The following is an 18,366-nucleotide window of genomic DNA, read 5'->3' on the forward strand; positions in this document are numbered from 1 at the left end:
GCTGCCAAACGACTCCGAGCACGTGACTGTTACATAACCTCGCACGATTCTAGAGCCATTATTACAAGGTCATTATTATTGTGTCTTTATGTGCTATAAAGAACAACCTTGCCACAGTCTGACTCTAATTAAACTGGTAATTTCCAGGGTACTGGGGCAATATCATTTCAATGTCACTTCACAAGAGTACCAATAGCACGAGGGTCCACTAACATAAAAAATATATAAAAAGTGAAAGGACATAACCAAGAAGCTTCTTTTTTTTTCATTTGGTAATGCATTTATTGTCACAACAGATTACATTTACATGGTGTAGAGGTGGGTGACGAACAGAAATGAAATGATTTGTAGCATCTCTCTGGTTGGGTTTAAGTTTGTCATCTCGATCAGACTGCGTTCATGGTTCACGTTTGAATGCAGACGTCGGCCTCGAGCCATGAGAGCATTGTAAAAAGTTTTTAAAACGAGTGACAGCAGACGTTTTTACTGCTGGTTGTGCGTATTTGTGTGTGTGTGTGTGTGTGTGCATTACTTTTCTTTAGTGAGTGGGAGTACACCGGCTGGATTGACTTAGGAAAAGCACATATATGTAGTTAATCCTTAGTGTATAACACAGGTTTGATCTCTTCTACGTGGTCTTAGTGAACAGTATCGTGTGCTGCTGTTCTCATTTAACCAAACCTGCTTCAGCTCTGCCAGTCAAAGCCTGCATTTGGAATTTCTTGCATTTTACATAAATCATGGGTATATCTGTAAAGATTCCTGAGGAACTTGTGACATTTCTAAGCATGAGTTTTAATTTCTATTTTTTTTACATTTTAAATGCAAAAAAAATTACAATCCTCACTCATTTAAAGCTTCATAAAACAATAAAAATCGTTTAACTATCCGCTTCTCATTTAACCCTCCATTTAAGAATGTAAAGTAAATAATAAAATGACAAGCCTCGACTGTATTTTTTGTAAATGGAGCGAAGAGTATCCTTGTTTAGGCGTGGGTTGGGAAGAGATTAGAATTTTTAGCGCCAGTGTAAATCCAGTCATGATCAAGTGGAGATGAATTGTGCTGAGAGTATGTATTTAAATTTTTTTTTTTTTACATGTTCACCAGTCCTTTTAGAGGGACCCTTTACTCACCAACATAAAATGTATCCCAATCACAAAAACATGCAAAATACCCCCAACTTCATTTTCTGCCATCATCCTCGTCCCTCTTTCTTACATCTGCAAGTCTTCTGCCCTAAATACTCTCTTCCTACATACAATCATTTACAAACACCTTATTACAATCACTTTGTTCATCATGAGATGAAAATGTTTTGTCTTCTTCATCGAAGGGTTTGAAACATTCTCTGCCATTTGATGGGAACTTGGAGGCTCAAGACGTGTCTCATCATTCTGCTCTTGGCTTCTTTTTTCATTCACCCGTCACAATCCCATCTCAGCAGGACAATGGCTTTTTTTTTTTTTTTTCCTCATGGAGGGTCGCTGTAGCTCAACCCGAACCACGAGTTCAAAAAGACACAGAGATGGAAGGAAGAATGAGTAAACCAATGAGTGGCTCCATAACAACTCTGTGAGTAGAAATGTCATCTTTTTTTTTTCTTCTTCTGGGGTAAATCCTGCATCCTGTCTGGAGCTTGCACGGTTCAGGTAATCCATCCTTTTTTTATTTTATTCGATTTTTTTTTTTTTATAGAAATTTCACGTGTAGAAGGTGAGTTCCGCTTGGACAGGACAGCGTTCAAAGGTCAAAGTTCAACCAGTGACACCGACTTATCCTCACTTCACACATAACAGGCGTGTTTTCTGGCTGATGGATCTTTTATCATCTGGCATGTTTGATGACTGCTCTTCTTTCCTTCGTCTGCGGTGAGATTTGTTATGCTGTATGTACACCATTGGTTACCACGGCTGGTACGGATTAAGTGTCGTCGTGGCGATAGCGTGAGTGGCTTCCAGGCTGCGAGGGGTGGTGGTGGTGGTGGTGCAAGTGGTCAGCAGTGACGGTCATTGCTGGGGGAGTTCTGACGGCTGTTTCTTGGTTTTCAGAGTGTCTATGAGAGACTGGACGCCGCGTTTCACGCTGGTGGTCACTCGCCGGGTCACTGAGTCCGCAGAGGGCGAGGTGGAGGAGCCTGCACGCTGGGAGGGCGGTCGAGCGACCAGACATTTCTGGTAGCGGAGCTGAGGAGGAGATGACATGGTAATGATATCATTTTAACCTTTCGATAGTATAGCCTTCTGTGTACAATCTTATGTTACAGTTAAAAACGAAATACAAACACTTACCACATATTTGAAATTAAAATCATCTACCCAGCATCAGGAGATATCTTATATATTTTTTCTATCGATTCTGACAGCCATTGACTGTCATATATTATAATGAGAATAGCAGCAATACACATGAAAGTACTAAGTGAGTTTAAACATGTGAGAGGTGTGAGAGGTGAAGAGTGTAATGAGGTTCAAGCAGAGTGAGGGATGCTCATCCCTGCAAACTTTGAAAACTCCTCTTCTCTATGGTAATACATGCACGTGAATGCAATTTAAAAAGCTAATGCTAAAGAAAACTATTGTATGCAATGCTCACTGTAAAAGTACTCAAAAGTCTCCCTCAGACTATCATAAAACAAAGCGGATAAGAACTCTATATTATGTCTGAATGTTGTTCTTCAGCTTCAGAGCTTACCACACAAGCTGCCTGCACAGCCTCAGACACGCAGCCAGCGTTGGGGTCGCACCAGAACACATGGCACTGGAAATGCTGGCTCCCAGTGTCCATTATGAAGGCAAATGTATGCACATCCCGACCCACACCCATGAAGGACAAAAATCGAACGCGGCACTCCACCAGTGCCTCCTCTTCCTCCTCCTGCGCAGCCATCAAACAGGACAATCAGACTCGCATTAGATATTTCTTCCTACTCTCTTAAGTCACGTGTTCACACACTGAGTCCTACCTTTTCTTTGATTACAGCCACAGTGGTGTCAGCAATACTCAGTGTGACAGGAGTCCAGTCCTCTTTGCCTGTGGATGACAGGAGGTTTTCTATTGCCCCATTTATGATATCCATACCTGGGGACAAAACACACAGTAGTTGTCAGAGTGCGCGAGTAGACAAGGCGTTCACTAGAACAGCCAGACTGTCTTATAACGTGTACATGCTTTCAAGTGTGACTTCAGCTTTACCTATCGGTCGAGACACAGATGTCATACCCAGATAGTGCACATGAAACTTCTGCACCAGCTCTGTCTTTGGCATGGGGAACTCTGCAAAGGGTAAAAAAAAACAAAAAAACAATCCATAAACACTTTAAAATGTATGCATAAACAGAGTGCCTGCTGAAATTTGGAAAATACGGCAAGATCTTTTTCAAAAGAGATGTCCACACATGATAATTGGCTTAAAGTAGAGAAGTAAACAAACATTGCTGAATATTTTAATATTTTCCGGGTGTGGCTGACATGATTAAGGCATGGAAAAAAGGCCGAGGCACACAAGATCCCAGAGCAGGGTGGTTTTCTGCATGAAAACCCAGCTGCGCCTTCTTATCAAACGCCCTGTAGGCATGAAAGGCTGTCATACACAATGAATGAACACGATCATGTGGGCTGTATCACCAGAATCTCAATCAGCACAAATGTTAACATTTTATGCCCCTGGGGACTCACCTTTAACCCACCAAGAAATGAAGTTTACAAGTGTTAGACAAGGCAAGACAATGCTATAAAGGTCAGAAAGATAGAGATAATATTTGTTAAGGATGTTTACTTCTTCTGGATGATTATGACAACAGTATAGCGTAGTTCTTTTACATTTCCACACACATCATTGTGATATTACTAAAGCACTCTATGAGGTATATAAACTTTTGCCCAGTTTTGGTACATAATTGTACTTTTATATCTCATAAATTCAGCGCCGCGCTAAATCTCTACGAACTGTGGTTACATGATCAATAAACTATGAGAGGTTCTTCCTCCATTAATTCTTTTACAGTACAGCTTAGACAGGCCAGATCCAATGAGGACAGCAGGGCCATTATCCTAGCGCTGGCACTCATCCCAAATCATTTGGTACTAATCTCCGCAACTGTGTCCCAGTACAGGATTGTGCACTAGCAGTTACCCCGAGGATATCTAATCCAGATGAGGACAGGAACTGTTTTCCATTCGCTGAAAAGCCAGCTACAGCCTCTCTCGGGGGCTAAATGACTCGCCCATCAACCACAAGATCTCACTGGATATCAATTGTTTTTATATTAACAGCACATAAGTTCAAGCAAAATTGCAGCGATAAAAGATGTGAGGGATCTATTACCAATAAGTTCTTTGATCAAGGGGTTGGGGTGGAGAGCCGAGGAATACCAGGCCTTGACTCAAAGAAAACACTAATTGGGATTTAATGAGGTCGACTGCCTCTGTAAGTGAGGAGCCGATATTGTTCTTTTATATTCTGATGCTGAAGCTCCATTTCCCCCCACACTCTGAATCCACACACCAGCTGAAGTTATAGCCGTGGATCACACTGGGGCTTTTTCCTCTGTCTTCCCGTAATTAGTTGGCACTGAGAGGAACAAGCAAGTAGGAATTAGCAAAATGGAAAACAGTGAATAGAATTAGTGCTGTGAGGATAAAGCTCTGTGGTTGTTGAGCGAGGAGCTGCTCTTAAGTCAGCACTGTTCATCTGTAACTCAACCAGGCACGGCTGTCTTTTCCATTAACTTAGGTTATTCCTGAGGCGGCAAGGTTGTTAAGAAACCCAGAAACATACACATGAGTTTAGTTTTGGAAGAAATCGCCACAGCCAAACGTAGGCTGACCAACCCAGATTTTCCATTACGCGACAGAAACGGATCCCGCTTCCATTGAAAAACAGTGTGTCTGTATCTGCTCGCTCTGTGTAGTAGATTTACAGACCAAAATCAAAGAGGAAAATTCTTCGAACAAAAAGACCCATAAAGTGAGCCATTAAATTTTAGGGTGAAGACTTTAAGTCTAAGGTTGTGTAAATGTCATCACTGTAGGAAAACCTCCTCCGTCGGGTAGAACTAACTTACACTGACACTAACTCACGTTGGTGTTAACATGATATACAGTAATCGTGTCTGTTGTAAGGACCCAAAATCAGTTAATCACTTGTTTGTCTGGGACTACGTCATAGCTGAGGTGAGTTTGTAAGTGAGTAAGTCACTGCAATGCCCCGAGAAGTTGATGAACACACTCGTGTTGGCGCTCACCTTGTAGGGGCACGTCGGAGCCGTTCTGTGAGGAGCTGCCAGCAGCAGCTTTGGCACTTTTTCTTTCAGCCATAATCTAAAGACGAAAGAGAGGGCAGAGACAGAGAGAGCGAGTGAGGAACAACATAAAAAAAAGATAAAAAAGGAAGAGTGATGAAAGTGGAGACAAAAAGTTTGAGGAAGAATTGAGAAGAGGAAAACCGAGTGCAGACGACTCGGGACAGATTTCTGCTTGCTGGACAGTGAAGGTAATAAGAAAAATATAGAACATCAAACATTTCTCTTCCAAATTGACATTTTTCACAGTAGATAGAGTTTCCCCCTTTATTTCCTTACATTTTTCTCTCCTGCTGCAGCACACACACACACACACACACACACGCTCTTTCAGGCGTGTTGAATAATCTGCATGGCCCCTGCACTGAGCCACTGCACCCTTCCCCTGCTACAGATACTTGATTAATTGTAGGTGTCATTAATCAAAGTCTATGGTGAGTCTGCAACTCTGCTCACAGGGGAACATGCAAGAAGACGCATGCATATACACGTGCACACGCACGCATGCGCGCACGCACGAGGGAGGCCCACTCAACGTGCTGCACAGCTGCAAGACTCAGGTCACCAAGTTTCTCCCCTGCAGTAAAGAAAGAAAAAATAAATACTACTGTGTTTAAAATACCCTGTTTGAAGCTGTGAGATGTCCTGGCCACACACAGACACACTAAGACACACTCTACCTTTAATTTAGAATAAGAAATAAGAAAAAATCTAAATGGGTCAACATGCCTCTTAAGGGGAGGATCTGTAGTTCCAGGTAGAGTCTTTCCTAACAAGGTCACTGCCGGGCTGAAGACTGAATGATATTTTATTTCCTGTGTATTTGGCTGTATGTGTGATGCAAAGGCAAAAAGCCCTTAAACAAGTCTTTCTTTAATTCCACAATGGATAAAACTGCATACAGCGACATACTGTTAAGGTTATTTGATGACTCTAAAATACATGCGAGTGTGTAGTTTCGGTCATGTGTTTCTGGGGCCTTGAAAACTATTTACATAGTCCATCTTTCTGGGTCCATAAAGGAGGGCTTATGTTTTTAGGGTGAGCATGTGGTTTAAGGGCTAAGGCTACAATAAGGTTAGGACTATGATTAGGGTTAGATAAATATAGCTGAGAAGGTTGAGTGTCTACGAAATGCATCATACCCACAAAGTGCCCCACAAAACAGCGACACACTGTGTGTCTGAGCGTTGTGATGGACTTGCGATCCATTTTCACAGTAACTTTTCATTCAAACAATACACAACGTGTACAAACGTGGTCTAGGTAAACTACGTATAGAAGATGCGTGGATGGGTGGAAGAATGGATACACTTTCACTCTCAGCCCAACATTTTAGCCGATGTGCACAGTGATGCGATTGAAGTGTTGAGCTCCACGGTTAATTCAAACTGTAAGTAAAACACATTCTGCCGGACACAGCTGAACCTTTTTTTCACATGTAAATGACACCATCTATTACTCTGTCTTCAAGAAACAATACAATACACAGCTCCTGACAATCCATCCATCCATCCATCCATCCGTCCATCCATCCATCCATCCATCCATCCATCCATCCATCCATCCATCCATCCATCCATCCATCCATCCATCCATCCATCCATCCATCCATCCATCCATCCATCCATCCATCCATCCATCCATCCATCCATCCATCCCGGTAGCTTGGGGTTCCAGGAGAAAAAAGAGACATAGGAAGGTGGAGTGTGGTGTGGCAAAAATGCAATTTTCCACAGAGCTACTCACCAGCTGTTAACTGCGACAACTGCTGCGGTTCGATCATGAGCGCAGAGCAAAACCCTTCACGGGCACTCATGAGATTTTCACTGCTTGTACTATATATGGCTATAATTCATGTAAAGTTACAAACTTTAGTTGAAAAGAGAGGGAAACAGACATCGAAACTTGGAACGAGAATTTAGTTTTTACACGGTTGGAAAATTCGCAAGTCTGATTAGGATTTCAAGTGGCCCATTTTGGGGATTTTAGTGCTTACAATAGCGAAAACTGCCAGTATTAGAGAGATTAGCAGGATTTGATAGTAAGTTAGAGACAATAGAGGCTAATTTCCCTGTAAAACAAAGGCATGCCAAATCTGTTGTGTTTCTGACCAACGTCAACCAATAGTGGTGTACAGACAGCTGCCAAAAAAAAACAACAACCCTGAAAAGCTCTTTTCAAGTGAGTGCTTATGTGCTTTCGATTGCACGTTATCTTCTTAGTGTGAAAGTGCTCTTATTTGCTCCTCGTTGTTCACATGATTCAGGTAAATATGTGGTAAAATTGTATCAGGGCGACGTTACTCCGCTTGCATGTAACACTGTTGGTTTTCTGTATCATGCATATACGAGAATCATATAAGTTACAGCGTTGGAAAGCAGCGATCCCGAACTGCATCAGCAGAAAAAAAGATTCTCTTTCTCTCTGTAATGGAGGTTCTTAATAAAGCTTGATAGCTTGTTTCAGAGCGGCAGATAAGCTCATTCATGCGGCAGCAGTGAAGTAATGACACCCACCTTGGAGCAGATTTCGTGGAGACTCGTGGCGATGGCGGCAGCGGGAGTATCACATCTGAACACGTGGCACTTCAACACCCGAGTGTTTTTGTCTCTGGCCACATAGGCAAAATCCCTGAAGTGGACAGAAGACACAGGAACTGTCACGTATACATTTCTAATGCAGATGAGAGAGTGTTTAAGTAATGCGTTTTTTCTTTTGACCTTCAGTATCACACCGATGTCTGTAAAATCAATTCAATTTAAATTTCTGTAAAGTATATGTTATAAGTATGTGTTGAGGTAGAATGAGGGTAAATAACAGTACACAAGCTAATATTTTTGTATTGTGTTGCAATGACACGTTCATACAACAATCCCATATGTTTTTATGTGTCGGTTTGATGCACCTCGGTTGAATTCATCTGGGAAAGCTAAATATTAAGCAAACAGATTATAATTCTCATCCACAGGCCTCCTGGTATTATTCCTTGGAAAGCCACCTTTGAACATTATTAGATATTATGATCAAATTGTTCTTTATGGGCCTCAAATGCCTCCCAGAAGGCTCTTAGTTTGGGGGGACAATATGCAGACACAATCGCCAAATTGTATTTTATGTCCCTCAGCATTTTCCTTTTGTTGAGTTTGTTCGACACTCTATCTGGAGTGTTGGAAAATATCTTGATTACTTTCCATTTGCGGCCTGGCGCAGTGTCCCAGCTCATTTTTCCTCATTGCTGCTATGGAAGGCTGCTCTACTGCAGTGAGTTTTACATCTTCTTTCTCTTCTGCATACACTGTTAGGAGGTGACTCACTGCAGACATCAAGAAAGCCCGTCCTTGGACTTGTTTTCTGTTTTGAAACAAGAACTTTCTCGCCTCTCCCCTGAGCGCAAGAGCTAAAATATATCCAGTAATAGGAAAGTTGCCAATAGGTCACAAAAGTAAGAAATGACAGGTAAATTGTTTTTCCCTCATTTTGCATCATTACAGTTATAGACCTCTTTAACAACACTATTGAAGCTGTGGTCTAATTAGCTCTTCATTTATTGTGAAATTGCATCTGAATTATTTGTGTGATTTGCAGGCTGCCTTCAGCTTTGCAGGCATTGCTTTAATTAATTGTTCACCAATAGGGATTTAGGAAGAATATAATATTTATAGCGTCTTTCATGTTCACTGTTCAACTTCTAAATATCAGGTTTCTGTCAAGTGTCGTGCCCTGAAAATAATTCTCACTATTTCTGGCACACACACGGAAACACAGTCATATGCATACACACAGAAGCAGATGTGTAACACAGTGCCCAAGGAAACTACATGCCAAGAGCGTCACAGTGGTGCCACATGGCAGAGAAAAATGAGGAGTTTGAGGGTAAAACTGAGGAGGGGGAAGCTCCTCGGAGAAGGAAACTTTATGCAAAGTGTGGGCGGCAGATGAAAATCATCTGCATGAGGGAAATACCGCACAGACACACAAACACACACACACAAAGACAAGATGAAAGATAGGCACGTTCCTTTCCTCGTTAACAGGTGAGGCAAGCTGGAGAACAAAAGGTGGGAGGATGTGTTTCCAGCCGTGACACAAACGACAGAGTAATCAGACAATGCAGAGTGAGAGGGGCGAGTGTGGACATGAAGAGAAGCCAACAGGATGGCAGTGGGTCACCATATGCGCACCCATACACACACACACGCACCAGAATAACCATAGATGCCAGCAGAAATATGGCGAACACAGCTGGCATTTATCACAGCAGGCTCTTTGTGTTTATGAGTCCATTATCCGGCCTGTCTCCTCTGCTTAATTGTGTGCTCACACACTTTGGGTCGATAATGTTCTCCGCCTGTGGCCGGGAAGGAAAGTGGGGTAGGATGTGTGACTGAGTGTGTGTGTGTGTGCGTTGTCCACTGCACTTCGTTCAGGGACATTTGAGCAGTGCGTCACCAAAGCAGCACGAGTGGCCTTGCCTCGCATACTACAAATGGTTCTTTTATTACTTCTGTACCCTCAATGGGAGATCAAAATGCTGTAAAACAGCATGCGACTCTTAATAGGAAATAGCCTGTAGCCTTGTGTCTCACTCGCTGATGATTTAACGTCAGTGATTTAGACCTCCAGTAGTCGCTGCTCTAAGGAGCAACAGTGATTCTGGAAGGAGCGAGGTCACTGATTCGATGCCTGGAGCGACAGGTATGATTGCACAGTGGGTGGGATGTGTGACACAGCAATTATTGGAAACAATGAAGAAGAAAGATCCTATTTAAGCAGACCACGAGAAGCAGTTACCTTTCTCTGTGTCCCGGGAAGCAGAAGGGGGAAGAAAGGACAGGTGTGTTAAAAAAAAAACTAATTAGAAAGAATGCAATTAAAAGGTATAGAAACAATAACTGTGTTAAAGATAAAGAAGAAAAAAGAGTGAAATACGGGCAGTTCTGAGGGTAGGAAGAGATAAATTTATTATGGGAAAAGAAGAAAATGAGGAAGGTATAGGAAGAGCAAATAAAAGAATCACAGCAATGTTATTACACAGAACATATGGAGTCATAAACAGACGGCACTGTTTCACTTCAGTCTTCCTCCTCTGTGTGTGTGTGTGTGTGTGTGTGTGTGTGTGTGTGTGTGTGTGTGTGTGTGTGTGTGTGTGTGTGTGTGTGTGTGTGTGTGTGTGTTCAGTGAATTAGCATTCTGCTACATTATGACATGTTTCTGCGCAAGGCGCACGCATACTCCCATGTTACACACAAACACCTTGTTACTGCTGCTTCTCCACTCCTCACCCCCCGTTTCAAGCCTCCTTTTCCTCCCACCAATCTTTATCTTCTATCCCTTTGCTGTTGCTCTCTCATCTTCTTTCAGCTCTCTCCTTCTCTCACTCTTCCCCTCACGTGGGCTTTCCTTTCACAACGGAGAGAAACCCCCTCGAAAAGGGAAGGAAGGTGCAACGCCGGATGATTCACATCAACAGTGATACTCATCACAGCTGCGCGTGATATCGCCTGTGATATTCGGATATGAGAAACGTCACAAAAAAGGCACATGCTGCAGAAAGAACAGAGGGCTAATTCAAACACCGAGAGCCTTTGATTTTTATCACGAGCCACTTATGAGCAGGCTTTTATAGGTGCGTGCATGTGCATGTGCGTGTGTGTGTGTGTGTGTATGTGTGGCTGTCAGATTATTTCAAACGTGAATCTTGCCTTCTGTGTCACTACATCAAACCTGCTGCTAAAACCACTTTCCAAACAGCTGGTGCCACACTCCTGATACTAAATGCCCACACAGAGAGACACACAGAGGCAACATCAGCTACGGCTGCGGGACACTGTTATACACATGTATGTATTTTCTGTATCAGGTGCAATTTTCCTCGAGTTTTTCGTTCATCATCTTTGAAGTTTCCCAATTCTTTTATCTTGTGCTCCAGAAAAGCAGACTCCAATCATTGTCTGGCACTTTGCTGGAATCAAATTTCAGTGTCAAACCTCTGAATGGCTTAAAAAGCTGGTCTTCATTTACCTCGGAAGTACAAACTGTTCTTCATCTCTGAAATCAATTTGCATTTGAAGTCGGTTTGGTAGAAGAACCACATGAAAAATCCAGATCAGAGCGCCACACCGTCAAAACCGCCAACAATTTCTCCTAATCGCACCAGTCACACTTGTACTCAATCATCACGTCACCTGTGGTCCTGAACTTTTGGTCATGACCGGAAGAATTAAGTACAAGCCGATGAGACACACTTCCATCCATCCATCCATCCATCCATCCATCCATCCATCCATCCATCCATCCATCCATCCATCCATCCATCCATCCATCCATCCATCCATCCATCCATCCATCCATCCATCCGTGTAGCAACAGAAACACTTTTCTAAAGGAAACTGCAGAGCTGAAGAACAAATCAGGTTCATTATATAGACACTATTTAATTCAGAGAAGAAATCTGACACACAAGCGAAGAGCTATGACACCACTCCAGTTCAGCTGATAGTATACTTATTCTATCGGGTTTCTGTCAGCCTTGACATACATTTCTTGAAGCTCCGCGTCTCTTTCTGTACATATTACATCTCATCTGCAGCTACTGGCTCGGACTGTGGAGACAGGCAGTGACCCTGTTGCTCTGAAACAGACACCAGCTCACCTTCAGGCCTCGGACAGGAGAGTAGGAGAAGAACACTATTGAATTGTAATGAGCGCAGCGACTAATAATGTCGAGAAAACGGAATTACCAGAAGCGTTCACCGAAGGAGGGAGGTACTTGGGCATCTTTGGGATACAGGGATAGCAACAAATCATCCAAAGCTCGGGATGAATAACACACGGACCTCAGCCATGTCGGAGGAGATTCTGGCAGGAAGGTGAGCAGAGGGGATGGAGAGATAAAATCTCCAGGCAGAAGTGTGATGAAAGCAGGAGGCCAGAGAGCCAGAATGAAAAGGTGGAAGAGCGTAGCAGAGCAAAATAGAAACGAGATGTAAGACCTACTGGGGAATGGATGGCGGAGGAGGAGGTGGAAAATATCAAAAAAATGAAAAAAAGAACGAAAAAAAAAAACAGGTAAAAAGAGGCACGAGATGAAAGGTATGAATGCACCAAAGCACAGAGATGCGTTAAAGCAAGACTCCCACCACTCCTGTGTTCGTTCTTCTCTCTCTGCGCTCCACATATTTCCAGAGCTCTATAAAGGAAGCCTGAGTGACTACTACCAATCTCTCTTTGATCCCGATGGCTGTGAGGCAGGCGCGGCTGGAGAGGCTGCGTACAACTCGGAGAGTAAATGAGGTCACGGCTGCCGGCGTGCGGTGAACTGGGTTTGAGAAAAGTCCCAAAGAACTTTCAGTGTCTGCAGCTCCGACATCAGTCATCACCCACCATCAGTAGTACAAACAGCGCCGTGCGTACGGGTAAAAACTCCAGCTGGAGGAGAGTCCCGCCCTCGCAGGCTTAAACACGGCTTAGGTTTGTCAAATTTCACGCTTGAATCGTTTCCATTTTTTCCTTGTTTTTCAGTTTAAAGTTAAAAATTTCCCGAATCTGTAAACGAATCCCTGCTGAGCATTCAGGAATATCAGTCGCTGCTGACAAATGCGGATGACTAGAAGCGTGTGTGTGACAAAAAGAACGTGAGGAAAAATGCAGCCGTCTGATGCAGAATAACTATTAAAAGTTTCATTCAATGCTAATTAAATTAAACTAAACAGATGTCAGCTGCAACCAAGACTTGAAGCAGTGTTGAGCGGTGTGGAGTTTGCATGTTGTACCTTTGCATGCGTGGGTTTTACACCAGGTACAATGATTTTTTTCCCCCCCAAAAACATGCTGATGAGGTTGATGCGTGACCCTAAACTGGCCGTAGATGTGAGTGTATCTCCTTCATCCACTGCTCGCTGTTGTCGACTCCAGTGCTCTGCGCTCATTACTCTGATGTATTTTCATTTGTCTCCATTATCTTTGAGGCAAATTACAGTATAAATCACATTTTTATAAAAAAAATAGTTATAGCCTTTCCCCTCCACTTATTCTTTAATAATGATTTCCTCTCAAGAAATGAAAGTAATAGTCCATCTGGGGGAAAAAGTTAAATCCCCAACATACATTTCTGATTTACTGGCAATTTATGGATCATCCACACCCCCTCTCATTATCTGAAACCGGTTTTCTTTGTCTTCAGGATGAAGCTCAATCAAGCTGAAGCGGTCTTTAGTGTCTCTGCTCCGCATTTGTGAAACTCACAAAATATCTGAGGTCAGCTGAAACTGTCAGCGCAAAACAGTTGAAGTAACTCGCTGTTTTAATCATCTGAATCGCCTCATTTTAATAATTGTCTACGGTTGCATTTACTTAATACTACCATTTACAGTCCCACATTTACCATGGTTCTATTCAGTTTGCTTTTTGAAATGCAATTTGTTTTACCTGATATGGAGGACTGCCCACACTTTGAAAACCACTGCTTGTGTGTCTCAGACTATAATATTGAACAACCTGAGTATGTAAAGTGCATTAAATTGAATTATTTTTGTAAATGATTATCTATTTGTTGCAAAAAACAAAAACAATCTAATTACACAAAAACAGCTAGATATCTAAATAGAAATGCATTAATTCGCATTATTTATTCATCCACAAAAATGAGAAATATTACAGCCGCAAGGCGATGAATAAATGAAGTATTATAGTTTCAAGGCTGTTGTTGGGCCTGTTGACTTCTTGCCGTAAATTATCCTGAATAATTTAATAAAACACTATTTCAGTTTGATCGTAGTCTATTATTTAAATTCAAGTTGTTGTGAAAACCGTAAAGAGGGAAACTTCCCGGTGCATCGTCTGGTGCTAAAACGCTGCAATAAAAGCGAAGCGTCCCACCACTGTGCAGTAAAAGAGGATTTTTTAAGAGGCAGTGAAAACAACACAAATGGAACTGGTCCCAAGCCTGCTCTGGTGTTCTTTCTTCTGCTCTGCAGTTTCCAGTATCACTCAGCAGAGACTCCTGTCTCCTCCAAACCATCTGTCTCACACACACGCGCACACACACATACACACATACACACACTCACACACACACAGTGCACCGTGACAGCACACAGGCTTCACACAGACTTCAATTATCAAACAGCTTTACAGAGTGTCTGGGTAGCGCTGCCCGCTATGGTAATGCACTTACATATGCTAATTGCGCAGGAGAAGGCTGATTTGAGATGTCTGAGGAGAAAGTCTGAGGAGAGAAGCACTTGTGACTCCTGTCAGCAAAACGTGGAGAAGGAGGGAGTGAAGACCAGGTGAATCTGTGTGTGTGTGTGTGTGTGTGTGTGTGTGTGTGTGTGTGTGTGTGTGTGTGTGTGTGTGTGTGTGTGTGTGTGTGTGTGTGTGTGTGTGTGTGTGTGTGTACTGTACGTTATCCTTATTGACTACCAAACAACTGGTAACTATAATTACTGGCGGTGCTGTGATGTTGGCTGGAGTCCAAAGTGGATGAGCTCCAGACTGAACTCTGACAGGTGTTGCAGCAGCGAAACAGCTGGATGATCATTAAGAGGAGAGCCCTTTCATCACACAGCAAAGAGAATTTTAAAACAACATTCAGGTATTTTTTTTCTTTATCCGCGCTTGGTTTTTATCCAATTATTACCTCCTCGTGTCCGTTTTCCTTTTTAAGCGCTCGTGGCAATGTGACAATCAGCCTAAGACACACACACACACACACACACACACACACACACACACACACACACACACACACACACACACACACACACACACACACACACACACACACACACACACACACACACACACACACTTTCCCATTACTTAAGATGGAGTTCCTCACAATGAGTCTGACAATTACAGCAATATCAATACTTATCAATACCTCTAAAGTGCCTCGTTCACATGCGGGGACAGGAAGTATACAGTACAGTCGTTCGATTTGCAAACACTTTCAAAGTGTTTTGTTTGACCGTGGTAATCTGTGTGTATTTTCACTCGTCCAAACTTGATAAACATTAAAACCTGCGAAGGTTCCTTTCTTTTCTTTTTTTCTTTTAATATTAGACCCCTGAGTGCCCATTATTATGTTTTTAGAAAACAGCAACTGTTGCTCTTTACTGAATTTAAGTGTAGTTCACTGTAATCTTGAGTATGTGGATGAAATAAAAGGTCATAAAGCTCCCAGATAAAACCAGTCGGAGGAGGTGCGAGGAGCACATTTTACAGAGCCATTAATGGCACTGTACAAACCTGCTGACAGAAATTAGCTCAGTTTTACAGCAGTATTGATGCCACGTTATGGTGCATCGTCAGGTATTTACAGTTGGGTTAGATATCCAATATGTTAATTAAAGCTGAGTCAGTACTACATTTTCAAAATTGATCCCTGTAATGACAAAAGGACATTTAAAAAAACAGACCCACAACCATCGCTTTCTTCATTTTACAAGTCTTATTTTCTTACGGCTTAATGATTAATGGTTATTCCATGCCATTTTTCTATTATTGTTGCATTTATTGAAGGAGCGTATTTCTTGTTCATTCCTTGATTTATTGCATGTGGCGCTTACCGACCGACATGAGAGTTTGCAGAGGGATTTCATAAAGTGATAAAGATGAAGGCTGCCACCGACGTCTCTCTTTAATGTTTAGATACAAAGCGATTTCTTTAAATCACTCAATTCAGTTTGTGTAATTATTTCTTCATCTGGATTTTATTGGCTGAGGTAATTATTTCCAATGTGTAAAACGTTTGAATCTGATTTCATAATTGTCCTCTGTCAAGGTTATTATTAGGTTGGACATGACTCCCTGCTTGCATTGCTCTTATCTGTGCATTTTCTTAGCTACTCAACAGAATCAGTTTTAGTGGAGCAAAACACTATTTCATCACACTTTTTTCCGTTTTTTTACATGGAAAAAACTGAATTGTCTGATTAGAGAAATCAAAGACATAATAAGGCTCATCCTGCACTTCCAGGTCAAATTATTAAGAGTATTACTATTTTAATTCAGTTTTTACAGAATGATTGACGTGAATGACACCAAATGAGAATTAAGGGGAACACATCGTGGCCGATCAGATCACATGGGCTTGAGGGGGTACCACCATTGAGCCTCTGATGCGACCATAACTAAAGCGGCACATAATGTTTCATGACATTTTGTTTGTTTATAATAGTAAAGTTACTTCTTGTGTGTGAGTGTGTACATACAATAATGTTCACCAACCCATCACAGGGCAAACAAAGACAAAACAGAAAGCCTCACACGTACAAGCAAATTCACAATCACCAATACACTTGAAATTCTTGTTTTTAGAGTGTGTGAGGAAAACCGAGTACCCTGAGGGGAAAAGAAAATAAATAAATAATACATTTTATTTGGAACACACTTTACATTTAAACAATCTCAAAGTGCTAAAGAGAAAATAAAAACAAAGGTAGGCCAAGGAAAGAAAAGCACAATTAAGAAAAGGCTTTTTTAAAAAGCCAGGGCTCACAGGGAGAACATGCAAACTCCACACAGAAAGGCCCCAAAGCCTGTTGTCGACTCCAACTGAGTGCGTTGTTGCACTGAGTTACAAATGAAACCTCGACACCAGGAGTGAAGAAACGATAAACTGAAGCACTTTGAAGAATCCAGAAAACTGCATTTTACAGCTAATTTGTAGGCACCTGAAAGCAGTAAAGTTTCGTCTATCCAACAGTGGCACTGCAGTACTTTGAGCCCACGTGCGTGTGTGTGTGTATATGTGTGTGTGTGTGTGTGTGTGTGTGTGTGTGTGTGTGTGTGTGTGTGTGTGTGTGTGTGTGTGTGTGTGTGTGACAATAAGTGGGACAAACCCCTCTGCGACCCGGTGAATTAGTCATGGCCCACAGTCATTAGGCCTAATGTAAAATGTCGGTGCGTAATTACCTCTCTACACCGTAAACTTGTTTACAGCACCAAGATGAGCAGCAAAATGAATACCCGGGGCCCGAAGAGGCCCCCCCCCCCCCCCCCCGCAACACGACACACACACACACACACACACACACACACACACACACACACACACACACACACACACACACACACACACACACACACACACATACACACAAAGCAAACGTTACTGCCTGCAAAGCCTCGATTTGATTTGTCATCAGTATCTGTCTAATTGTGAAGAAAGCGCACAGCGCTGATGGTGAAAATGGTGTTTTAGTGAAACACACGTGACCCTGGCTTATGTTGATGCAGCTTTGTGACCCAATTCCAGGCGTTCGTCGTGGCAGAGAGGCAAACCGTGGAGGGAGGGGCAACATGCAGAAGAGGCACACACAGTACCCGTGTGTCAACACTCGTCATATTTCATTACATATTTAAGAGCAGAGCCGGGTGGGTGGGAGCGAGAGGAAGATGCGGAGAGCGTACGTGGGGAACGGGGGACGAGGGGTGAGAAAAAGAGCTTCTGGATGGGAGGGAGGAAGATGATGCCCTGCTGTTCGCTCCACTCTTGATCATTTATACATCACACTGCTCTGGAGTGCATGTGTGGGAGTGTGTGAGCATGTCTGTGTGTGTGTGTGTGCAGATTTGTACATAAACGCCAATATTCTCGACTCAGACAGAGCCTCAGTGAGATGTCACATCAGTGGGACGCCCCCATTCGTGTGTGTGTGTGTGAGTGTGCGTGTGCAGCAGAGTGCGTGGGGATTTGATATGAGTTAGTGAGGAGTTATTCTAAGCTCTACTCACAGTAAACTTCATATCATACTGTTTGCATGCGTAACCTAATTAGCTGCATGAGCCATAAATCATTATGTGTTCTGCACATACAGTATAGTAATAATGTAGCCTCTCTCTCTCTCTCTCTCTCTCTCTCTCTCTCTCTCTCTCTCAGCTATTCTTTAACATGTTACTTTAAAAAAGAACAGACAAATATCTAGCATTTATTGGTTTATGTGAACAGAATCAATTGGCGTGTGTGTTTTGTAGCTCAGTGAGTTCCTGCCTTTTTCCTGCTCGTAAGAAAGACTGTGGACCTTCACTCTGATCTCTGATTTGCATTGACATG

At 42.5% G+C, this 18,366-nt stretch overlaps 1 protein-coding gene across 2 annotated transcripts in view; it reads right to left on the bottom strand.

The window, feature by feature from the left end:
- Positions 1-266: 266 nt before the first annotated feature.
- Positions 267-18,366, bottom strand: part of apbb2a (amyloid beta (A4) precursor protein-binding, family B, member 2a) — a 35,238-nt gene continuing 17,138 nt past the window's right edge. For both annotated transcript variants that reach the window (XM_080466125.1, XM_080466126.1), the window contains exons 9-14: positions 7,823-7,937; positions 5,247-5,322; positions 3,196-3,276; positions 2,966-3,081; positions 2,695-2,877; positions 267-2,186 (exon numbers count right to left, since the gene is read on the bottom strand). In XM_080466125.1, coding sequence (XP_080322251.1) covers positions 2,010-2,186; positions 2,695-2,877; positions 2,966-3,081; positions 3,196-3,276; positions 5,247-5,322; positions 7,823-7,937 — 748 coding nt within the window. In that variant the 3' untranslated portion in view covers positions 267-2,009. The remainder of the gene's footprint in view (positions 2,187-2,694; positions 2,878-2,965; positions 3,082-3,195; positions 3,277-5,246; positions 5,323-7,822; positions 7,938-18,366) is intronic.

This window comes from Lipophrys pholis, assembly GCF_963383615.2.
Source record: "Lipophrys pholis genome assembly, chromosome: 6".
NCBI lineage: Eukaryota > Metazoa > Chordata > Actinopteri > Blenniiformes > Blenniidae > Lipophrys > Lipophrys pholis.